Source organism: Meles meles, chromosome 20 (assembly GCF_922984935.1).
Source record: "Meles meles chromosome 20, mMelMel3.1 paternal haplotype, whole genome shotgun sequence".
NCBI classification, from domain to species: domain Eukaryota; kingdom Metazoa; phylum Chordata; class Mammalia; order Carnivora; family Mustelidae; genus Meles; species Meles meles.
Window position 1 is genome coordinate 21,693,724 of NC_060085.1, and position 23,873 is coordinate 21,717,596.

Here is a 23,873-nt window from a genome sequence, read left to right on the forward strand (position 1 = left end):
GGCTCCCTGCGGAGCAGAGAGCCCGATGCGGGGCTCGATCCCAGGACCCTGGGATCATGACCTGAGCCGAAGGCAGAGGCTTTAACCCACTGAGCCACCCAGGCGCCCCTGTTTTTTGTTTTTTTTTTAACCATAGACTATTTTCTGTGGATTGAGAGGGGTGATGGATGTGGGCCCTGGCTCAGGGCCATTTTCCTGCCCTCTCTCCTTCCCAGGTCCTACTGGGGTCTTTGGGCAGCATGGGTGCCCTCTGAGCTCACCTTGCTGCCTCCCAGACTGACCGTGCTCACTTCCACTCTCTGGCCTGGGCCGTGCAGGTAATCAATGTGTGCTCTGACCAGAGGCTGCTGGAGAGCCTGCGGGACTGCAACAAGCTGCTGGACATGGTGCAGAAGGGCCTCAGCGACTACTTGGAGACCAAGCGGGGCGCCTTCCCCAGGTGCGCACCTCCTGGCTCATGCCCACTGTCGGTGCCTGCCCATGGGGCTGGGGCGTGAGAGTGCCTGACCCACTCCTTCACCCCTCCCTGTGCCCCTGGCAGATTCTACTTCCTGTCAGATGATGAACTACTCGAGATTCTGTCCCAGACAAAGGACCCCACAGCCGTGCAGCCCCACCTGCGCAAGTGCTTCGAGAACATTGCCCGGGTGGGTAATAGGGCCTGGGGTTCAGGCCCGGGAGTTCTGGGACACCTTCTCAGGGAGGAGAGCTCTTTTCTGGCCCCAAGTCCTTTTAGCAGGATCTGAGGTGGCCCGTGAGGTTCCTGGCCCTTGGAGACTGCCGGGGCCTGTGGGAGGAAGGGCACCTGTAGAACCCCCACCCAGCTCCGTGGAGTCCTGAGGTGCTGGCTGGGCCGAGAATCCCAGGAAGCCAGAAAGCGGAGGTTCCTGAATCGCCTCATCCTCTCTTCGTCTACAAGGAAGGCCACACAGACCTGTGGGGGAGGGGGACAGGCAGGGCAGGCTTAGCCTCCTTCCACAAGTGGGCTGGGCCATAGCTGCGGACAAGGCAGACCCCACATGCAGTCGGGGGACACTGTGGAGGGGGCAGGGCCAGCCCCGGGGCTGGGGCAGACGGGGCCTGTGGGCACACAGCGGGTAAGGCTGTTCTCGTTCCTCCCCTGCCCGCAGCTGCAGTTCCAGAAGGACCTGGAGATCACACACATGTACTCGGCCGAGGGTGAAGAGGTGCAGCTGTCCTTCTCCATCTACCCGTCCAGCAACGTGGAGGACTGGCTGCGGGAGGTGGAGCGCAGCATGAGGGCCAGCGTGAGGGACATCATCGAGAGAGCCATCAAGGCCTACCCCACGGTGAGCCGTGCCGCCTGTCCCAGCACAGCCTTGGTGACTCCCCGCTCTCTCACAGGGTCGCCTGCCCACCTGTCTGCCTGCCTGCCTCATCCTCGGGCTCTGCCTTGACCGCTGGTGCTTTTAGTCAGCCGGGGGTTCTCTGGGGGCAGGTGGTCCCAGGGGCTGCTGGAGGAGGAATCTGAAAGTGGTCCAAAAACTGAGACGTGCCCCTGGAAGGACCGACTACTGTGGTTGTGTTTTACACACTCGCTGTGAGCCTGGCCTGGCCCAGGGCCTCCCCCACATCACTTCCCTCAGTCCGTGGTCAGGGACTGAGTCCATGCTGAGTTCATGTACGCAGCTCCCTGCGGATTAGTTCAGAGATGTTTTCTGCCCAAAGGTGTGTGATTTGAAAGTGGCAGGCAGGATTTGAACCCAGGACTGTGTTCCCCTGTCCTAGGCTCCCATGCCTCTGCTTCAAGGTCTCCTCTGCTGAGGAAGTAAGGTCTCGGCCCCATTCCAAGAGGCCCAGAGCTTAATGGCTTCTCTGCTTCTGAGGTGGAATTCAATACTTGGGCCCAGAAACACAGACAAAGTTAAAGTAAAAATGAATGCACAGGCAGGGCTAGCTGCTCCTGGCTCAGCCCTACCTGTTATCTTTCTAGATGCCCAGGACGCAGTGGGTTCTAAAGTGGCCTGGCCAGGTGACCATCGCCGGGTGCCAGACCTACTGGACCATGGAGGTGGCAGAGGCGCTGAAGGCCGGGAACCTCAGTGACCAGCTGTTCCCCAAGCTGGCCCGGCAGGTGGGAGCCCAGGGAGTCTCCTTCTGTGCCCCTCAGCCACTCCACACCCGGGGAGAACCTGCTTCCTCTGGGGGGCTTCCCTTTGTTGATCCTGGAAGGGGTTTGGACTTAGAGCCAAAGAGCAGTAGGTAAGACACCCCTGAAGTGAGTGTTTCACAACCTGTCACCCACGAGAGGGTCTGGTGGTCTGAGGAGAGCTCTGGGACCAGGGAGGTGTCCCTCTGCCAGTGGTCAGTGAGGGAGCCACGCGCTGGGGCCTCCGGCACTGTGTGGTGGGCTCTCCCTGCTCTGTGCCTCCGGCTCCTCACCACGCTCCTTCCTCGAGCTCCTTGCCAGGCTCCAGCTCCTGGCCCCCTGAAGGCTCGTAGGTCTCCTCATGCTATAGATGCCATGCATGTGCCTCCGGTTTTATTTGGTTTCCTGCCAGACTTCCCCACGTGGCCAGGGCCCTGCCTGCCCTCCCCCTGCCTCGTCCTGTGCCCCATTCCCATCCTAGACCACCAGCTGCTCCCAGGACAGAGAGATTGTTCCTGGGAGAAGTACACCACCTGTGCACGGGCGAGGAAGCCTACCCAGCTCGACCATGCCAATATCTGACAGCGTCCCCCCGCTCCTACAGCTCAGTGACCTGGTGGCCCTGGTGCGGGGGAAGCTGTCCCGCATGCAGCGGGCTGTGCTGTCAGCACTAATTGTCATTGAGGTCCACGCCAAGGATGTGGCGAGCAAGCTGATCCAGGAGAACATAGTCAGCGTGAACGACTTCGAGTGGATCTCGCAGCTGAGGTGAGGACGCAGGGACCCCTGGCCCAGTCACGTCCAAGGCCAGCACAGGGTGGAGAGTCAGTCTCCAGTAGGCCCTGGGACAAGCTGGGCGGGGCGCCTTGCTGCCTTCCTTTCCTACCTCCTCTCGGCCTCATGCCCTACCCAGCGGCCCATGGTCCCCATTGTCTGGGAACCTATCTCCCTGCAATGCCAGGTACTACTGGACAGATAACAACCTGTATATCCGGGCTGTGAATGCTGAGTTCAAGTACGGCTATGAGTACCTGGGCAACAGCGGGAGGCTTGTGATCACGCCCCTGACCGACCGGTGAGCCTCCTTTTCCCCATGTACGCTCCTACCCTGGTGCCTTCCCTCCAGCTCTGACTGGCCCGAGAGTCTGGGGGCCACAAGGCCCAGGGAGTCCATGCTGGGCCAGTCCATTAAAACAATGCAGGGTGAGGAGCACGGGCTTCAGGTTCAAAGCCAGTTCTGACCCTCTGCTGGGCGACCTGGGACAGCTGACTCACCCCTCTGTGCCCCAGTCTCCTCTGCAGCCTCCTCAGGGTGGTTATGAGAATTTCATGAGCCAAGGTGTAAAGCTTTTAAGCACACATGTAGCACTCTGGAAGCATCTAGAGGGTATGAGCTTTACTGATTTCATCAGTCACAGCTGCCTTTCAGGGTACCAGAGGAATTGGCTTGGGGGAAAGAACAGGCAATCCCTTTATAAAGTGAACCACTCCCTAAGTCTCCGGGAACCCTGAAGAAGGAGCATGGTCCCTGCTTACCTCTCGCTCCTGCAGGTGCTACCTGACTCTGACTGGGGCTCTGCACCTCAAGTTTGGGGGTGCCCCAGCTGGCCCGGCTGGTACAGGGAAGACTGAGACCACCAAAGACCTGGGCAAGGCCTTGGCCATCCAGACCGTGGTGTTCAACTGCTCTGACCAGCTTGACTTCATGGCCATGGGCAAGTTCTTCAAGGGCCTGGCCAGGTGAGGATGCCCATGAGGGTGGCACGGGGCAGGGCAGGAAGGCTGACGCCGTCTGAGAGGAGCCTCCCAGGATGGTGGAGGGGACAGGATGAAATAATAGGAATCAAAGGCTCGGCCCCTGGTGGGCACTGGGCTAGGGGTGGTGCGGGTGGGAATATGACTGAGCTGGCCAAGATGGCCATTGGCGGCTTCCTCCTAGCAGAGTCACTGGGGGCCCTTGGAGGTATCAGGTGGGCTCAGAACTCCTATCCCTGTGTTGTCCTTACTGCACTTAGTGCTGGGGCCTGGGCCTGCTTTGACGAGTTCAACCGCATCGATATTGAGGTGCTCTCGGTGGTGGCACAGCAGATCGCCACCATCCAGAAGGCTCAGCAACAGCGGGTGAGCATCCGGGGTTCCGCCAGCACCCTGTGCCCCCTCCAGCCTACCACACATCACTTCAGCTGTCCATAGCCCGCCCATGCTGCCACAGGCTCCCCATACTGGCGGCATCAAAAGCCAAGCATTCAGGTCTTCCCTGAGCCCAACCTCTCTCGTCCCACAGGGGATGCAGCAGTCCCACTCCCCTTTGTGGAACTGTCCCTGATGGACTTTTGTAGCCAGTCAGGGAGCCCCACATACATGCCCCACTCTGGGGGCAACTTTCAGGCCAGGCTGTGGTGGATAAAGGGATCCTTCCCACATCCTGACACTTATGGAAAGCCCCAGTCATCTTCCTTCCTCTAGCGTCGTTCAGAGTGGCCAGAGGTCTCCTCCTGGTGACTGGAGCTGTGAGGCTGGCAGGAGGCCGACCCCACCCCAGTAGGGCTCTGGGTCCTAGTCAGAGTTGAGCTTGTCCAAGTATGGAAGAATCAGTGTCAGGAACTGGGGACAGAGCGGGGGTAGCAGGTGTTGTGTCAAGACCTCAGGGAGCTGGGACCTCAGAGACCTCCAGCGCCCACCAGGACCCATGGTCTTAGGCCAAATCCTGAGAGAGGAGCCCACCCTCTCTCCTGGGCTGAGCGGCTATAGCCAGGACAGGGCATCTGCAGGGACAAGGGGGCCCATCCAGAGAGGAGGTGGGGTGAGTCAACCGCTTTCCCCTGTAGGTGGAACGTTTCATGTTTGAAGGCGTCGAGATCCCTCTTGTGCCATCCTGCGCTGTGTTTATCACCATGAACCCAGGCTACGCCGGCCGCACTGAGCTGCCCGATAACCTGAAGGCAAGTGCTGGCCCAGGGCAGCCCAAGAGGCTTCCCGGGGTATCGGAAAGCACGGGCTGTGGACTCGAGGTGCTGGAGCACTATGCAAGGGCTCTCTGGGGCAACGCTCCTGCCCGGGGTTCCTGAGACCCACCCCCCAGCTACAGAGAGGAGGTCCCAGGCTTGTCCTCAGGCTTGGGAGAAGTCAGGGGATGGGTTCAGGTCAACACAAAGGACCAAGGACCCATTTCTAATGGCAGAGCCGTCCAGCCATGGGGGAGGATAAGCAGCCTCAGCTATGGCAGCTGAGGTGCAGAGGGGATCCAAGCGTCCATGGGGCAGGAGGGTAGGGAGCCTGCCTTCCAGGGACTGAGGACCACCGAGCACCGAAAGGTCCAGAGAGTGGGCGGGTCTCTGGGAGGGGAGCCCTGCCTCTCTGTTCACATGTTACATGGGTGCCCCGTGCCCCAGGCACTCTTCCGGCCAGTGGCCATGATGGTTCCGGATTATGCCATGATCGCGGAGATCTCCCTCTACTCCTTCGGCTTCAGTGAGGCCAGTGTGCTGGCCAAGAAGATCACAACCACCTTCAAGCTGTCTTCCGAGCAGCTCAGCTCGCAGGTGAGGCCCTGCCCTCACCAGGTTACAGAGAGTGAGAGCTGCCGTCTGCCCTCCGTGAGCCCCATAACATAGGAATTACATCCCTACTTCTCAGCTGAGGGCTAGTTGGCTCAAGCATTAGGAAACCAAGAGCCACACAACCCAAGGCTGAGGAGCAAGTATGCTGGGTCTTATGGGGCTACAAGCAGCCCCCTGGCACGATGGGCCTTCCACTCATTGTGCTGAGCCCAGCTTCCGGGGTCACCAGCCATTGGCACAGACCCCAGCCCTGCTGGCTAAGCCTCCCTGTTTGGCTCCCTTCTCAGGCAGGCCCTCTGCAGTGGCAGAGATGAGCCAGCTCTGGGCTCACGTGCTCCCAGCTTAGTTCCTCTTTCTTCCTAGTACTAGACAAAGTCCCTTCCTTCATACTTCTAGAAAAAGTCATCCTATGGGCCTTCTCTGGGTGACCTGCTCCTGCATGAACACCAATCACTGTGGCCAGGGGGGATCCAGGCTGCCTTTGGCCTACTGGGGCCCCCCTAAGCCCCCGGGCTGGAGGAGATGTGGTCTGTTACTGGGAGAAACAGCAGCCGCCCACCACAGCACAGCCTGGTTGCCCACACCTCCACACGCTGTCTTCCTCACCATCTACTTTCAAAAATGCTGCCTTCCCGTTAACGGTACCCACATGGTTCTGGAAATGCAGAACCTTAAGTGGCAAGACTAGCCCAGTCACTTCATCCTGCTCCAAGTCCAAGACTTCCAGGAAATATGCTGGTCAGGTCGGATGTTGCTCTCACGGTCTGGCCCCATAGGGGGAAAATGATAAAAAATTTAACCATTTTCAACACATCTGCTACGTCATGGAGAGAAGCAGAACCAGCTACAAAGAAGGGAAAAACCACAGTGGTGTGGCCGAAAGATGTTAAGAGAGAATGTTAGAAGGCCCTTGGGGCCAACCCAGCTGTGGCACCCATGGGAACTCCTTCTGTCATGTTTTGGAAAAACCCAAGCACGTTCCTGCACCTGGTGCTGGGACCACAGGACTCTGCCAGGGTCAGACCCACGTAGAGTCCTCACCCTCAGGGGCCAAGAGGCAAGCAGAAGCAGGCAGGGGCTGCAGACTAGGGAGGCCAGAGAAGGGAGAGAACCCCTGGGATGGTAAGGAGAATGTGCTGGAGGCCTACAGTCGAGGGCACCTGGCTCAGGCTGGGGCTTGCAGGGGGTGTGACCTTGCAACTTCCAGCTGGGTGAGGGCCAGGTACCAGGCGGGGGGGCAGAGTGTGCCAGGCAGGGAGGCAGAGTGTGCCAGGCAGCCTCCCAAGGCATAGGGCCCACCTGCCCCTCCTTTGTGGCGATGACAGGATCACTATGACTTCGGGATGAGAGCTGTGAAGACTGTGATCTCAGCCGCGGGGAACCTCAAGCGAGAAAACCCCAGCATGGATGAGGTGAGCTCCGTCCAGAGGAGTGCAGGGATCCGGGCTGCGGGAGGTCTCCAGAGGGAGCGGAGGCATGTCTGACCCAGGTGTCCTGGCTCTGCTGCAGGAGCTGATATGCCTCCGGGCCATCCGAGACGTGAACGTGCCCAAGTTCCTGCAGGAGGACCTCAAGCTCTTCTCCGGGATCGTACTGGACCTGTTCCCCACCGTCAAGGAGGAGGAGACTGATTATGGCATCCTGGACAAGGCTATTCGCAAGGCCTGTGAGAACAGCAACCTTAAGGATGTGGATGGTGAGCTGCTGGCCTCTGCCCCCCACCGTCCCGGAGTGCCCTCCCGGGATCCAGGGCAGGGGTGCAGAGACGGGGCAGTGCTGCCCCAGGGTCACTCACACCTGGCCAAGTGTATGGCAGGCTGGGGCTCTCACTGAGCAGTCCCCAGAATAGGGCAGGTGACCGATGTCTAGGAGAAAGTCCTCTCTCCCACTCATGCCTGTGTCACCCGACGTGGGAGTTTTCCCACACCAACCAGTTCTCCCACACCAGTTCTCCACTGACTGTCCCACGGTTCAGCTCAGTTCTAGCACTAACCAGAAGCACAAGTCACAAGCAGTCACTAGTAGTGGGTCCCCACGTTACCCACAACTTTTCAGCCACTTGGCTACTGATCGGAGGTTCCCACGACCTCCTCCTTACGTTTGATCATTCACTAGAACAGCTCACAGAACTCAGGGAAACACATTTGCTACTTATTAAGTAATAAAGGATATGAGAAAGGATACAGAAGAACAGCCAGATGAAGAGATACATGGGCTGAGGTCTGCTCCTCCCAGCACATGGATGCGTTCACCCACCAGGAAGCTCTCTGAACCCCATTCTTGGGGAGGTTTTATGGAGCCTTCATCATGTAGGCATGATAAATTATTATTACTATCAATTATTACCCACTTCCAGCCCCTCTCCCTCCTCTGGAGAATGGGGGAGTGAGCCTGACCATTCTAAGCATCTAACCATGGTTTGGTCTTCCTGGTGACCAGCCTGCTCCCAGAAGCCTGCCACCAAGAGGTGCCTCATTAGAACAAAGGACATTCCTAGCACTCAGGCAATGACAAAGGAGCTCTGTGTCAGGAACCAGGGTCAAAGACTAAGTGTTAGAAAAGAAGATTGTCCTAGCATTCTCTTTACAATGGTTTGAGGAGCTCTGCTTCAGGAACCAGGGGCAGAGACCAACGTTCATTTTGCTGATTACTTTTCATTGGGGAAGCAGATCCTGTCACCGCCCTGAGACCCCCTGCTTAGCCCCCTTCCTCTTGTGGGGAGCCGTCACAGGACTCGGGCCCCTCCTGGGCCTCGCTCCTCCCTGACAGAGGCTGTCCTTTACCCCATCCTTACATGCCCAGGGCAGCAGTGGGGTTTGACGCCGTCACTGGGGGAAATGGTGAGCCCTGCTCCACGACACCCAACACACACTATCCTCTTTTGGAACAAAGCTTGTTGCTCCCATCTTGGACTTGCCCACGCTCCTCCTGGAATATACCCCTGGTGTCCTGGTGTCACTGGGCTAAGGAGCGTTTGGGCCTTTCTTGAACTAGCGCATTACAAGGACCACCACACAGATGGGAGAACCCTGGGGGATGGTACCCCCAGTCTCCCTCTGACCCTAATCCTCTTCCCTGATAGAAGGTGGGGGTTTCCATGCAGCCACTGCATGGCCGTGCCCCTTGAGCTCTGGTCTCACCATCCCTAGCCTAGAGGACCTTTCCTCTCCTCTAGGACTCTCCCTGCCAATCCTTTGTGCGGTGGGGGGACGTTCCTCCAGGAAGTCGCACCTGGCCATGTGGCCACCCTGGCTATATGGGGCCCTCCTCTGTGGCCTGATGTGTTCAGGCTTCAGGGTCTGTCCCCGAAGCCCTCCCCTGTCCTTCATTCCCTATTGAACTCTGAGGCCATTTCCTGCCCATGAAGTCCCAGTGGGGTTGTTGAATGAAGCCTCAAAATCTCTCCCTCGTGGCCTTGGGTCTGCTTAGCTATCACTGGGTAACTGGACCTTGTCCCATTAGCAGGGCCTCCCAGACATGCAGGGCCACAGCTCCCCCTGCCACCTCCCCAATACACTCTTGGGCCAAAGTGAGACGCTCAGTCCCTACCTGTGTGGGTCTGGCCGTCTGCCTACAATGGCAGCTAGCCCTACAGCTCTGGTCTTAATTAGTCACAGCTCCTGACTGATGCTCCAGTTCTGTCCCTGGGGTTTTGCCATGTATTGGCTGCCATTTCCTCAAGGCAGTGCTTTCCCCAGGCGTGGCAGAGGATTTGGGGGCTGGATTAGCTTCTGGGGCTTGTGACACTGAGCAGCCCATGCCAGCTGGACACCTGACCAACAAGTTTTAGGGAATCAGTCATGGTGGAAATCATGGCTGCCATTAGCAGAGTGCCTCCTCTGTGCCTGTCCCTGTGCTCAGGGTTTCACCTGCTCCCCGGGTATATCATCAGCTGCATTTTCTAGATGAGGAGCTGAGGCTCAGGGTGACCCACCTGAGGTCGCACAGCAAGCTAGTGGCAGAGCCAGGACCCGAGCCCATGCTCTGTGCCCTGAGCGCCACTGCCATGTCCCTCCAGGCTTCCTGACCAAGTGTATCCAGCTCTATGAGACCACGGTGGTGCGACACGGCCTCATGCTCGTCGGGCCCGCAGGTTCTGGCAAGAGCAATGTAAGTGGAGCCAAGCCAGGCAATTCACGACCCAGATGGTGACCTGGGCGGGGGTGGTGGTGTGTGGGTTGGGTTCTCGGCTGGGGTCCTAGTCCCCATTTGTACCTATGTGGCCTCTAGAATACCCTGCCTGCCCTCTGTGACCTGCAGCCCACTGCAGCCCTGTGCTCTGGGGAGCCAGGAGGCTCACTCTTGGGTGGCTGTCTCCCCAGTGTTACAGAGTCTTGGCAGCCGCCATGACGTTGCTGAAAGGACAGCCGTCCATCAGTGGCGGCACGTATGAGGCCGTCAGCTACTATGTGCTGAACCCCAAGTCCATCACAATGGGCCAGCTGTATGGAGAATTTGACCTGCTCACCCATGAGTGGTGAGTGGTCCCAGCCTCTCTCCAGGGACCACCCTGAGCCCAGACCTCTGGGGGCTTTGAGCTATGGGCCTCCCTCCTCTAGTCCATTGGGAGCTCAGGAGCTCAGGCTCTGGAGTCCAAACGCCTGGGACTCCACTCACCACTGCACTTCCTTGCTGAGTGACCTTCCTCCCTCCCTGGCCTTGGTGCTGTCATCTGCGAAGTGGGCATAACAATGGCACCATGTTTCTGGGAAATAGAAATGAGCTTGACCTAGGGAAGTTGTCTAGACAGTATGAACCATGCCCAATTCTCAGTTAAGATTGCCTGCTGTCATGGCTAGAAGTCCCTCTCAGGTCCGCCACCCTCACACGGACACATGCATGTCAGGGGAAGTGCTCTGAGCTGGAGAAGAGCAACGAGGGGGAGACCCTCCACACATCAGCATGTGGGAGGCTTTTCTCTCGGGCTATTCTGTTTCTGTCAGGAGGTCTCCAGTCTCTGCGGAGGGTTCTGCTTGGCTCCAGGGTTCTGGAAACCCAGGGGGGTGTGGGCACTAGATTGGGACAGTCACCCATCTTTCCAAACATGACTCTGGCCTGCTTCCCCGTTTCTGGTAAAGGGTCTCATCCACACCCACTCTAGGCTCTTGTGTGGGTAGTTGGGTGGCCTGGGGATCAGACCAGAAAGATGTTCCCATACCCACCACTTTCCCAGGCATTTGGTGCCTCTGAAGTGTGAGCTTTCCTGGGTTATGTGACAGGACCTGGATACCTCTCACAACCCATCTCTCGCCTTCCTGCAAGGTCATTTTCCCCATCTCCTTTTCCTCCCATCTCCCAGAACTGGATGGACCTCCATTTCTACCGGTGCCTCCTCCCCCATTTCCTTCTTTTCCCCAGGATACCACCTTTTATCTTCCTTTAATTTGACTTTAGTGATGATTCAGCAGAGAAGGAATATAAATGCACATTTTCATAACCCCATGCTACACCAAAAAGTCCCATTTTCCCCATTGTTGTTTTTAAATGAATGAGGATATTAAAGAGAAAGACCCCCGCAGAGTAGGGCCAGACCGGCGGCCAGGTTTCCCTGGGTGCCATCTGGGCTTGCTGCTCCGCCTCCCTCCTCCTGGTGGCTGCAGGACAGATGGGATTTTCCCCTCCCTCATCCGGGCGGGGGCCATCGCCTCCAACACCAACAAGAAGTGGTACATGTTTGACGGGCCGGTGGACGCCGTCTGGATAGAGAACATGAACACGGTGCTGGACGACAACAAGAAGCTGTGTCTCAGTTCTGGGGAGATCATCAAGCTCACCGAGGTACACTTGCCTGTGTGCCTTCCCAGCTCTCCTTGGCAGCTGAGTGGCCCCGGGGGCCACAGTATGCCAGCCAGGCTCATCCCCCTCCCTCTCAGGGCCACGGCTGCCTCCCAGGGCATCCCCAAGCTCCCACACCTTTAGCTGTGTGGGGGAGCAGCTGCCCTGGGCAGCACTTCTGCGGCCCACATTCTGGGAGGAGTTGGGCCTCAGTCCAGGATGACCACCCACCGCTATCCTCTGACTCGGCCTTGTGCCTCCCGGGCCCACTTGTAGCCATGTGGGCCCAGTCTGGGTCAGTCATCCTAGCAATGTGCCAGGAGTCTGGAGACAGGTGGTACACACCCGGCCCCAGGACCACGCGCCTGGTGTGTGAGGTGCTGTTCTCAGAAAAGGAGGGCTGCCACCTGGTGTTAGAGCAGTTTGTGATAGCTACGTGGAGCTGATCCCTTGAGCCCTCCTGAGAGCTCCTGGAAGTTCTGGAGCATGGCACACAGCTCTTCTCACATTGTTCCGGGGCTCCAGGGACCCCAGAATGCCCTGGTCGTAGGCTGGCCAGAGAGCAGTCAGGAAGCTTCTGACTTTGGTTCTCCTCACAGCCCCAGGGAGAGCTATGGTATCGGCTGAGGACCGAGGGTTCCTGAGGCCCCTCCACGGCCTGCCCCACAGCCTGCCCACAGTTACAGGATGGTCACCCACCATCCAGCGGTTCTGCAGCCATTTTCCCGGGCCTAGGAACTGGGGGCCGGCCCACTCACACAGTTCCTCTCCGTGCCAGGCAATGACCATGATGTTCGAGGTGCAGGACCTGGCTGTGGCCTCCCCAGCCACAGTGTCCCGCTGTGGCATGGTGTACCTGGAACCCAGCATCCTGGGGCTCATGCCTTTTGTCGAGTGCTGGTTAAGGAGGCTCCCTGCCTTATTCAAGCCCTATGAGGAGCGGTTCAAGTTTCTCTTCGTCCGTTTCCTGGAGGTGAGCGAGGCCACCGTGTGCTCGGCCCAGGTGGGGCAGTGGGGTGCTGTGGCCACCAGCCACAAGAGCCAGGTGCTCGTCCCCTATAGGGATCCATCGCATTCATCCGGCACTCGGTAAGGGAGGTGATCGCCTCAACCAACAGCAACTTGACCCTGAGTCTCCTCAAGCTGCTAGACTGCTTCTTCAAGCCTTTCCTGCCAAAAGAGGTACAGCTCTGAGCAAGGGGGGCTGGGGCCCCGCTCCTTCCTATCCCTGCTCTCTGTGCCAGGGCACCCGAGGGCCCTGAGCCCCAAGCCCAGCTTCCTGGAAGAGCAATTCAGATTGGCTCACATGGGTCATGGGGTCACCCCAACCTGTCTGCTGCAGACACACCAGACCACGCAGCAGAGGCCCAAAGATGCCCCCCAACCCCACTTCCTTGGGCTGCTCAGCACTGTTCTGGCCTGGGCCTGATGTGGTCCCCTCTGTCCCCAGGGCCTCAGGAAGATACCCCCAGAAAAGCTGAGTCGCATCCCAGAGCTGATAGAGCCCTGGTTCATCTTCTCCCTGATCTGGAGTGTGGGCGCCACAGGGGACAGCGCCAGCCGCATCAGCTTCAGCCACTGGCTCAGGATCAAGATGAAGATAGAAAACGTGAGAGGCAGCAGCCCCCAGGCTGGGCTCCCAGGTCCCAGAATGCTGGGGATTCTGGGGCCGTCCACAGGGCCCAGGCCCCCAGGGACAGGCAGCCACACAAACTCCCAGGCCTCACAGCCTGGTTTTCCTCTGGTCCCTCGCAGCTGACCCTGCACTTCCCGGAGGAGGGGCTGGTGTTCGATTACAGGCTGGAGGATGCAGGCATCAGCACCTCCAATGATGATGAGGACGAGGATGAGGAGGGCAAGCAGGTGAATGCAGGCCTGTGCTGAGGGGGCAAGCCCGGGAGGGCCCTCTGGGTGGTGGCTGTCTTCCTCGATGAATAAGGACTATGGAGAGGAGCCCATGCTGTTGGGCTCAGGGGGGGTTATTTACATTATCTCGTGGATCCTCACAGACCCACAGTGTGGTTATGATTGTGCCCAATTTCCAGACAAGGAAACTGAGGCTCAGATCAGCCACACCCAGCTAGTGGGCAGCAGAGCTGAACTTGAACACGGGACTGGGAGATGTTGGCCTTCCTTCCTGACCATAAGCATTGCCTCCTCCATGTTGATGCTGAGCCCAGGGATGACTGCCTCAGTTCTACTTAAAAGTCCCATTTTCCTAGGGGCTGTGTGCCCTTAGGCTGAACAGCAAGCCCTCCTGGCCTGCTGTGGTGTCCCATCCCTCCTATCAGCCAGCAAAGGCTCCGGGAGTCTACTGTCCTTCCAGGGTCAGGACCCCACCCCAGGACAAGGAGGGGGCAGGGAGGTGTCTACAGGGACAGCCACTACGCGTGCTCCTGCTGGGGGTCGCACAGAGCACATTTGAGTCTAATGGTCAGAACTGTCCCCAGTGTAACCTGTGGTTTGACCCTAGCGAGCCCCCTCATCAAGGAAGGTCTGCATGCTGGGTCAAGACTGTGGGGGAAAGATTTCATGTAGGCAGGGATGGTGGGGAGCGGCCAGGCTGGGGTATCTCTCCATATCCCAGTGATGCCAACACCTGTGGTTCTGGCCCCCACACCCTCGGGTACCCCGAAACTAAACAGCAAAGGCCTTTGATTGCTGGGCTGTCCAACTGCCAGAACATCTCCCTGATGCCGAGACCTCATGGTCCCTAGGAAGCCCCCCTACTCCCAGTGGCTTGTTCTGGGATTCCCCACCCTGAGCAGAGAGGGGGACACAGGGCTTCCTGTTTCAGTCCCGAGCTGTCCCTCACCTGGGCTCTCTTGCCATGGCCTAGCAGTGCATTCCCTCGTCCTCCTGGTGCGCTTGGCCAGAGCGGGGTGAGACCAGGTTCCAGGCCCAACCCGGAGTGGCCTGTGCTTGCAGGTGGCCTGGGTGAAGTGGATGGACTCCTCGACTCCATTCACCATGATGCCAGATACCAGCTACTGCAGCATCATCGTGCCTACCATGGACACAGTGCAGATGTCCTACCTGCTGGACATGCTCCTCACCAACCACAAGCCCGTGAGCGCCCCCGCTGTGCCCTGTTCCTCCCACATCCAGGCCCAAGTGGGGAGGTGGCTGGCCTCCCACATGGATAGCCGGGCGGGGGGGGCGCACTCCTGCCCCGCACCAGACCCGGTGAGAGTCTTGAACGAGTGATCCCCGTTCTCCCAGGTGCTGTGCATCGGGCCGACAGGCACAGGCAAGACCCTCACCATCTCCGACAAGCTCCTCAAGAACCTGCCGCCGGAGTACGTCAGCCACTTCCTCACCTTTTCAGCCCGCACGTCGGCCAACCAAACCCAGGACCTCATCGACAGCAAGCTGGACAAGAGGCAGGCTCCACCTTCCTTGTTCTGCCACTGTGTGTCCTCCCAGCCTGGTTCAACCAGCCGTTTTCCCAGCTCCTCACCCATTTATGCTCTTGGGTCTGCCAAAAACATCCTAGAGGGCCCTGGGTGCTCTTATAGACTGGTCTGGAGCCTCATCCATCAGGAATTCCTGAGCCCGGCCATGGGTGTTTGTCCTGGGCTGGGTACGCTGGTGGGGCTTGATATCCGCCTGCTGAGCCCAGACTCCAGGCAGCCAAGTGGGGTGTCCGAGGATGTTCAGACTGGGACAAGGGGCTGCTCAAGAGGGCTAATGATTCAGAGAGAGCTGAAGGCAGTTGCCATCTTGCCAGCCCTGGATTCCCAGAGGACCTGGTGCCAATGTGTGCTGGGCTTACACAGCCCCTCCCCGCAGGCGAAAGGGTGTGTTTGGGCCGCCCCTGGGGCGCAACTTCATCTTCTTCATCGATGACCTGAATATGCCAGCCTTGGAGACCTATGGCGCCCAGCCACCCATCGAGCTGTTGCGCCAGTGGATGGACCACGGCGGCTGGTATGACCGCAAGGTCATTGGTGAGTGCTGGCCGGCCTGGGCCAATGGGAGGGCAGGGGGGAGGTGTGGGCTGGATATGCTGGGCAGGGCAGGGCAGGGTGCCTCCTCTGTTAGGCAGGGTAGGCACAGGGCCTACTGCTCACAGTACTTTTAGAGGGTCCCCAGAAATGTTTTAATTTCTTTTAAAATCACCAGGAAAATGAACTTTTAAGGGTCAAAGAACACTGTTAATTTATAATGTTATTATATCTGTCTATATTCCAATACCATTATAAATGATCATTTTTAATGTTTTTTAGAGAGGAGAAGGCCCTTGAAGGCCAAGTGCCTAGGGCCCACAAAAAGTCATTAATTTAGCCCTGGGCCCGGCTCCCTCCTGACTTCCTGCCTCTACTCCAGGAGCCTTCAAGCAGCTGGTGGACATCAATTTTGTCTGTGCCATGGGCCCCCCAGGCGGAGGCAGGAATGCCATCACCCCACGGCTGACACGCCACTTCAACTACCTGTCCTTTGCCGAGATGGACGAGGTCAGCAAGAAGCGCATCTTCTCCACCATCCTGGGCAGTTGGATGGGTGAGCACCGGGTGGAAGTCGGGGTGGTCCTGGGCAAAGGCAGAAGCCCAGGCTGGGTAAGCGACTCCTAGGACACCTGGGCAGCTGCTGGAAGGGGTGGAGTGTCTGAGGCAGTGACCTCAGTCCTGGCTTCACCCTTTACTCAGCTGTGTTACCTTTGGCAAATTCATGAACCTCTCTGAGCCTCAGTTTCTCCATCTGTATAATGGGTGGTGATATTAGTGCCCGCCCTCCCAAGTTGTGAAGGTTAAATAAGACACCGGATGTAGCATCTAGCATGAAGCCTGGCGCATGGTGATTGCTGAATGTATGATTTATACATGTGTACACTTGTGCCTTCACCTGCATAAGTACCCACGTGTATGTTAGTATTTACCCAGAAAAGCTGGCAGAGAAGGTTGTTACTTTTATAAATCAGGAAAAATCACCAAGATAGAATAGATAGCGTGGCCCTGACCTTCCACTCCATCAGGATGCAGTCTTCCCCCACTAGCCCACCTCCTGTCCAAGATACACTCTGACCTTGAACTCCCCTTGGCACTGTGCCAGGTGGTGAGTGATGAGAGTCAGGCCTCCATTCCTCTATCCTGGCCTGCCCTGCTCCCAGTGGTGATAGGCCCAGCGAGGGGTGGCGACCACATTGCTCTGAGGAAGGGGGTGCTGGGGGGATGCTCTGGGAGCTGCCCAGCCTGGCCCAGCTAGCCAAGACGTGCAGCAAGAGACCCACCTAACTCTGAGCCCCACGTCTCTCCCTCAACCCTCTAGATGGACTCCTCGGGGAGAGAAGTTACCGGGAGCCCGTGCGTAAGTGCTGGCCTGGAGCAGGGCCTCGATGGGGTGGACTGCTGGTTCCTGGGTGAGCCCTGGGCTCCAGGTGGGGGTGGCTGGGGCTGGGTCCCAGGGGCCACAGAGAACCATCGTCTGATTCTCTGGAGCAAACTCCTTCATGGGCTCATTCAACCGTTCACATAGCAGTCAGCCCTTTAGTGCCTGGAATGTCCAGGCATTGTCCTGCCCACAGTAAAAGCAAGGTAAACGTGAGCTGAATGAATGAATAAAGCAAGCCGACAAACTTGCCCTGTGCAGAGGAGCAGAGGCTCCCAGGAGGCCGGCCCTCTCGGAGGGGTGGGCATCTCTGGTGTGGCAGCCCTGCACAGGGCAGATCTGGCGGTCACTGAAACAGGGTGACGGACTGCGTCAGATCTCCAGCCCTGCCGCACATCCCACCCTTCCTGTTACCTCAGCTGAAGGAGACCATTAGAAGATAGCACCCTCCCAAGTCTTCCATGTCCCCCACACCCCTGCACCCAGGCCACCGTTGGTCCTGTCTTTTCTCTTGTTGCTGGGAATGGACGGTTCTTCTCCGGGGCTCAGCCAAAGAGCCCTTCTCGTAAGCCCGAATCCCACCCAGACTGTCTGCTGGAGAGCGTGGTTCCGCCTCCCAGCACACAGCATAAGCACACACGTGTGTGTGGCCCATCCTCACCAGGCCATTCCATCAGCAAGCAGACACATCCGATGTCCCCCATGTTAACGACAAAACACAAAACAGTCGCTTCGGGCCCCCCACCCCCACCCCAGCCGTCTCTCCAGTTCTCTGCTCGTGCAGACAGCACAGCTCAAGAGCATTGTCTCTTCAGCCACCATTCCCACTTTCCCTCGTGCCTCAACAGTCCCTGGAGAGTGCCCTTGTCCCCAGTGGTCTCGGGTAGCCTGACCAACCGTTAGCTCTCTCAGTCTCACGTTCTTGGGGTGTCACTGTTGCTGGAGGGCAGCTCCTCCTCTCAGGTCAGGTCCACTGCCCCATCCCCATGCCCTCACCACACCCCTAGCCTCCCATCCTGCCCTTTAACCATCTCGGCCCAAGGGACCCATCCACGTGTTCACTGGAATCACACTCTTCCTCTGCTCAACTGTAGGCAAGGGCCCAAGTCCCAACGGTGACAGGCAGAGCCATCCCTGCCCCTCACCACCTCTCGACTCTCACCTGCCCCTCACTGGTCCTTAACACCCCAGGCCTCGGCATTCTTGCTCTGGTTCCGGGCCTGCCCTCCCTTCTCTAGCTGTCTGCTCGAGCGTGCCTCCTCACACAGCCTCCCCCAGCACTATGTCAAATGCCCGCAACCCCAGCTCGCCAGACACTACTCTTTTTTTTTTTTTTTAAAGATTTTATTTATTTATTTGACAGACAGAGATCACAAGTAGGCAGATTGGCAGGCAGAGAGAGAAGCAGGCTCCCTGCTGAGCAGAGAGCCCGATGCGGGGCTCGATCCCAGGACCCTGAGGTCATGACCAGAGCTGAAGGCAGAGGCTTTAACCCACTGAGCCATCCAGGCGCCCTGGGATACTACTCTCTTGCAGCCGGCCTTTGCAAGGCCCACCACTGTCCGCCCTGCCACAGAGTCCCACAGGGTGGCAGCTGGAGGGGGAGGAGTGTGTCTGTGGGGACCACCCTCTGTGCCCAGGACCGAGAACAGTGCCTGTGTTGACTAACGGATAAGCCCTCCTGCCCCTTTACTCATTTCTCACTCCCTCTGTCCCAAGTTCCCACGCCTCACAGAGCAAGGCAGCAAGGGCCCCACCCCGCACTGACCGCATGAGTATCCCCGGTCCCATGGGTGTGCCCCAGCGCATGACAGCGTGTGCCAGAAACAAGGCCGTGGGCAGGTGGGTGGGGAGCTCAGAGCAAGAGATCCCTCACCCCGGGCTGGGGCAGCACATCAGCAAGAGCTTGTTGTGGAGCTGGCATCCCAGACGGGCTGAAGGCTGGGTGGGACCCAAGCCCGCAGGCTGGGGACAGGGCACCCAGGGGAGAACTCAGCCCTGGCAAAGGGGGCTAGCATCCATGGAGGCTGGATGGGGGGGCACCGGCCTGTGGGACTCAGGCCCACCCTCCTGTTCCCACAGCTGGGGCCCCTGCCATCGCCCACTTCACGAGTCCCCTCGTGGAAGCCACCATCATGGTGTACTCCACCATCACCTCCCAGCTGCTGCCCACCCCGGCCAAGTCCCACTACACCTTCAACCTGAGGGACCTCTCCAAGGTCTTCCAGGGCATGCTCATGGCCGACCCGGCTAAGGTCGAGGTGAGGACCCCACAGGCTTCCCTTCCCAGTGTTCAGGGAGCAGAGCCCACAGTGCCCCCACCATCCTCTCCAGTCCCTTGGTCTTTGACCTTACTACCGCTGCCTTGATCTGGCCAAGCCCTGAGTGGTGCTGGGGGCAGGCTGGGCTCCAGGCCCCCGGCTTTCCTACAGCTGAGCCCCGTCTTGCAGCTCAGATCCATGCCTAGAATGGCAGCGGTGATGGGGATCCCACAGAAGGGTCCAGGGCAACGCAAGGGAGAGAGAGTTCCCGGTGAGGCCCCCTGTAGGAGATTTGGGAGGCAGAGTGAGGGGGATACACTCAGGGAACCAGACACCCAGGTGGATGGAGCAGGACGGCAGCAGGGAGCGGGCTGTCAGGGTGCTGGCGGGGGGCTGGGGCTGTCAGCTGCGGAAGCCAAAGTGTCCTGAAGATGATGGGAGCCATGGTGGTGGGGGGAGGATGGGGGACAGATTTGCTCTTGGAATGGGGGCTGGATGGGTCAGTATGTGTAGAGCCTGGGGCCAGGGATACTTGGTGAATGGGACAGGCGCCAGCCCTGGCCTTGCCAAACTATAGCCCAAAAGGTAGAGAGAAGGGCCTGGGGGCTTCCTGAGGGTCATCCACGCATTGTGGGGGTGAGGGAGGGGAGAGGCGGGATGGAGGCGGCAGTAAACACAGAGATCGGAGCAGAGCCAGAGGGCCTTGCTGAGTGGTTAGAGGCTGGGTGTCAGGGTGTCTGGACGGTGTAAGGAGAAGCAGGCATTCCTCCCAGGCCTGGGGTTTGAGCTGCCGCGGGGGCCCTGAGAAGGGGGAAGCTGATGACCGGCTAAGGCAGCGGGGTCCCGGCAGGCACTTGGCCAGTGGAGAGTGGGGCTGGGGGAGGGGAAGTGTGGGTGGCGCAGCGTGGGATGGGGTCTCGGGGGACGCGCCGTGCTGACTGACTCGGGCTGGCTGCAGGACAAGGTGCGGCTGCTGCGGCTCTGGTACCACGAGAGCTGCCGCGTGTTCCGTGACCGCCTGGTGAGCGATGAGGACCGCAGCTGGTTCGACAAACTACTGGAGAGCCACATGGAGCAGTGGGGGGTGACCTTCACCGAGGTGTGTCCCTTCCAGCCCATCCTCTATGGGGACTTCATGTCGCCAGGCTCTGACGTCAAGTCCTACGAGCTTATCACCAGCGAGAAGAAGGTGAGGGGCCCCTTCGCTCTGTCCCCCAGGGCCCGCGCCCTCTGAAGCACCACGAACAGACCAGCACGCTGTGACCAGAGGGTCAGGGCTCTGACTTCGAAGGCCAGCCCTTGCCTCCCTAGGTCCCGTTTCCTCGCCTGTCAGAAGGGGCAGCAGGCCCTGCTTGGTCCGCCTCGGAGGACAAGCCTGGGCTTCGTCGGGGACAGGTTCTGTAAACATGGGCGTGCTCGCCTGTTGGAGGGGCTCTCATCCCGCCCTCCAGAGGGGCAGCAGGGTCTGAGGGCACAGGTCTGAGTCAGGACCCCAGGGAGACGTGGAAGAGACCTTGTTAGAGGCCTCAGTGCTGTGTGGCTGGAGTGGGCCTCCCATGTTTTCCCTGCACACGCATCCCCTCCTCATTCCCAGGAGCTCTCATGAGCTCTCCTGTGCTTCAGCACACCTGGTGAGGCCAAGAGGAAACAGACAAGGCTCTGGCCCTGCCCCTCAGGCCTCTGTGTATCCCAAAGGTCTGGCCTCCTCTGGGTCTGACTTCTGAACAGGTCTAGCTCCCTGTTCCCTGACACTCAGGTGTCGCTGCTTCAGGCAGTGGGGCAGGGTCCAGGGTGGGCTGGATACAACCCCATCCCAGTGTGGCATCCTAGGAAGTGGTCGGCCCTTCAGGCCCAGGTCACTGTCAGTTGGGATGGATGTTTGGGAGGATGGCTGGGACTGGGGGCGGGGAGGCCCACAGTTGGGTGGGTCAGGTGCATGGGGCCAAACCCTCCTGAGAGCAGGCCCAACACCCCTCCCTGCAGAGGAGCAGGGCTGGCTGTGGGAGGGGGTGTGTTCTGTCGGGGTCCTAGTGCCTGGGGACAGAGAGTCAACCCAGTTCTCCCCATCCGCCCTGGCCCCAGATGATGCAGGTGATTGAGGAGTACATGGAAGATTACAACCAGGTCAACACAGCCAAGCTGAGGCTGGTCCTCTTCATGGATGCCATGAGCCACATCTGCCGGATCAGCCGCACCCTGCGCCAGGCACTGGGCAACGCACTCCTGCTGGGTGTGGGTGGCAGCGGCCGCAGCTCGCTCACACGGCTGGCCTCGCACATGTGAGGGCTCCAGGAGTGCTGGGCAGCGGGTGGCCACAGCTAGGGGAGCTGGGTCTCCCCGGTTGAGGGCTTCTGAACGCACTGGGCAGGGGACCTAGGCTCCAGGGAGAGGCAGCAGCAGTGCTCCGTGGTGCTGCAGGGAAGGGAGGTGTGGCGGCAGACGTCCAGGATGGATTCCTAGATGTGGCAGCCACGGCCTCTTCTCGGTTTCACAGCTGGGAGGATGGAAGCGAAGGGTGTTCCAGGCTGCGGAACAGCTTAGGCCGAGGTCTGGAGGCAAGAGAGCAGGTTCAGGGCCTGGAGCATCTGCAGATCCGTCCAGGATGGGAGCCAGTCCAGATGGCTGGGGTGGAGTGTGGGTACCCACCACTCAGCACTTGGCCTCAAGCTCGGGCATGCCTCCAGCCAAACTCCTGTCTCCAGGGCCGAGTACGAATGCTTCCAGATTGAGCTGTCCAAGAACTATGGCATGACCGAGTGGCGTGAAGATGTCAAGAAGATCTTGCTCAAGGCTGGCCTGCAAAGCCTGCCCATCACTTTCCTGTTCTCTGACACTCAGGTGCCACTGCCACAGGCAGAGGCAGGGTCCAGGGTGGGCTGGATACAACCCCATCCCTGTGTGGCATCCTAGGAAGTGGTCGGTCCTTCCGGCCCAAGTCACTCTTAGTTGGGGTGGGTGTTTGGTGGGATGGCTGGGACTGGCGGCGGGGGGCCCACAGTTGGGTGGGTCAGGAGCATGGGGCCAAACCCAGCCTGTCAGAGCTAGGAGGGCCTAGGTCAGCCCTATACCCCAAGGGGAAAGAAGGCCCCTGGCACCATGGCTGACCACAAGTGGCATCATAGTCACTGGCCAGTCCCCCCTCAAGGACAACAGGACTCCTGCCTGAAGTGCTGTGCCTATGGCACCCCTCTTGGGGGTCTGCTTCCTCTAGAGCTCCTTAGGGAGGAGGCCTGTCCCTGGGTCTCCAAAAGAAAGTGAGATGATGGCTCTGGGGTCTCAAAGCAAAGAGAGCAGTGCCTAAAGCTGCCTGCTGGTCGGAACTGGCCCAAGGCAGAAGCCCTGGGATGTGTCCCACTGTGTGCAGTGTGCCCTCTGTTCCCAGCCCTACCTCTACCCCCAGGGTCCCCTCATGCAGTCTGGCAAGGACCTTTTTCTGCCTGTGCCTGGTTTCCTCCTGTGAGGAAACTGAGGTGTGGGGAGGCCTGGAAAGGGAGAGTAAGGTGTCCTGTCTCCCACCCAGGACCCAGGGCCTTTCCCCAGCCCAGTGATGGTGTTCAGAGTCTCTGCTATAGGGCAGACCTGAGTATGAGTCTTAGACCCTGACTTGCAAGGTCACTTGTATGCCCCTGAGCTTCTCTGAGCCTCAGTGGTATGGTCTGTAAAATGGGGTTGCTGTGAAGGTCCTGGAGACCAACACCCAGGGGCCATCATCAAGGCTTAGTTTTTGTACTCTCATTTCTCCCCAGATCAAGAACGAGTCTTTCCTCGAGGATATCAACAATGTCTTGAACTCGGGCGACATTCCCAATCTCTACAGCGCAGATGAGCAGGACCAGATTGTCAACACCATGCGGCCCTACATCCAGGAGCAGGGCCTGCAGCCCACCAAGGCCAATCTTATGGCCGCCTACACTGGGCGTGTGCGCAGCAATATCCACGTAGTTCTGTGTATGAGGTATGGGTCCCCGTGGTAGCCACGTAGGGACGGCACTTGGGCCTGCCGTAAGGAGGGCCCTGGGTTCTGGAGGGTCCTGGGGTGGAAGTCAGTGCGTCATTTGGCCTTCTGGTCCCCCAGCCCCATTGGAGAGGTCTTCCGAGCTCGCTTGAGGCAGTTCCCCTCCCTTGTCAACTGCTGTACCATTGACTGGTTTAACGAGTGGCCGGCAGAGGCGCTGGAGTCTGTGGCCACCATGTTCCTGAATGAGATCCCAGACCTGGAAGCCACCTCTGAAGTCATTAGAGGACTGGTAGGTGTCTTGGTGAGGAGCAGGCCGTCAGGGGGAGCTATTTAGGTTTGGACTTACTGTCACTGGAGCCTGTGTGAGAGTCCCAGGCCCAACACTGATGGGCTTTGGAGCAGAACTTGACCTGTCCTAAGCCTGTTTCCTCATCTGTATCATGGGAGTGCTGCAAGGTTGTCATGGTGAGATACAATCAAAGACCAGAGATGGGGGGCCTAGATTTGTCTGGTCCAACCCGAGAGAGTGATGGTCACCTTCGAGCCAAGAACTAGAGTAAATCTGTTTCCCTCCTCAGCTATGTGGAGGCCTTGGGCCCTCTGTTCCCCCAAGGTCCCGCCTTAGGACTCTCAGAGTGAGGCAGGTTAGGAGCTGTGATGAGGGCAAAGGGCCAAGATCTGGGAGACACCTGGGTCCACGTGCAAAGGCAGCTCTGCCCTTGACAGTTGTGTGAACTTAAATGAGCCCCTTGACTTCTCTGGGTCGTGAGTTTTTCTTCTGCAGAATAGGTGACCTTGACCTGTAGGTTATAAGGCTCATAGGAGACAGCAGCGTGAGAAGCACTGAGGTTCCTACGTGTGGCCTCCTCCTTGGGACCAGG

General features: G+C 58.9%; 1 protein-coding gene across 1 annotated transcript in view; it reads left to right on the forward strand.

Annotated features, from left to right (window-relative positions):
• Positions 1-23,873, forward strand: part of DNAH1 (dynein axonemal heavy chain 1) — a 72,825-nt gene that overhangs the window by 34,271 nt on the left and 14,681 nt on the right. The window contains exons 22-51 of the mRNA XM_045991948.1: positions 318-439; positions 542-647; positions 1,131-1,310; positions 1,955-2,095; positions 2,715-2,878; positions 3,072-3,185; positions 3,662-3,850; positions 4,126-4,231; positions 4,939-5,052; positions 5,503-5,652; positions 6,996-7,082; positions 7,180-7,366; positions 9,689-9,780; positions 9,993-10,147; positions 11,271-11,448; positions 12,224-12,418; positions 12,508-12,627; positions 12,896-13,054; positions 13,201-13,308; positions 14,374-14,514; positions 14,668-14,828; positions 15,238-15,395; positions 15,775-15,948; positions 16,714-16,752; positions 18,856-19,034; positions 19,993-20,223; positions 21,117-21,313; positions 21,737-21,872; positions 22,781-22,989; positions 23,110-23,281. Coding sequence (XP_045847904.1) covers positions 318-439; positions 542-647; positions 1,131-1,310; positions 1,955-2,095; positions 2,715-2,878; positions 3,072-3,185; positions 3,662-3,850; positions 4,126-4,231; positions 4,939-5,052; positions 5,503-5,652; positions 6,996-7,082; positions 7,180-7,366; positions 9,689-9,780; positions 9,993-10,147; positions 11,271-11,448; positions 12,224-12,418; positions 12,508-12,627; positions 12,896-13,054; positions 13,201-13,308; positions 14,374-14,514; positions 14,668-14,828; positions 15,238-15,395; positions 15,775-15,948; positions 16,714-16,752; positions 18,856-19,034; positions 19,993-20,223; positions 21,117-21,313; positions 21,737-21,872; positions 22,781-22,989; positions 23,110-23,281 — 4,464 coding nt within the window. The remainder of the gene's footprint in view (positions 1-317; positions 440-541; positions 648-1,130; positions 1,311-1,954; positions 2,096-2,714; positions 2,879-3,071; positions 3,186-3,661; positions 3,851-4,125; positions 4,232-4,938; positions 5,053-5,502; positions 5,653-6,995; positions 7,083-7,179; positions 7,367-9,688; positions 9,781-9,992; positions 10,148-11,270; positions 11,449-12,223; positions 12,419-12,507; positions 12,628-12,895; positions 13,055-13,200; positions 13,309-14,373; positions 14,515-14,667; positions 14,829-15,237; positions 15,396-15,774; positions 15,949-16,713; positions 16,753-18,855; positions 19,035-19,992; positions 20,224-21,116; positions 21,314-21,736; positions 21,873-22,780; positions 22,990-23,109; positions 23,282-23,873) is intronic.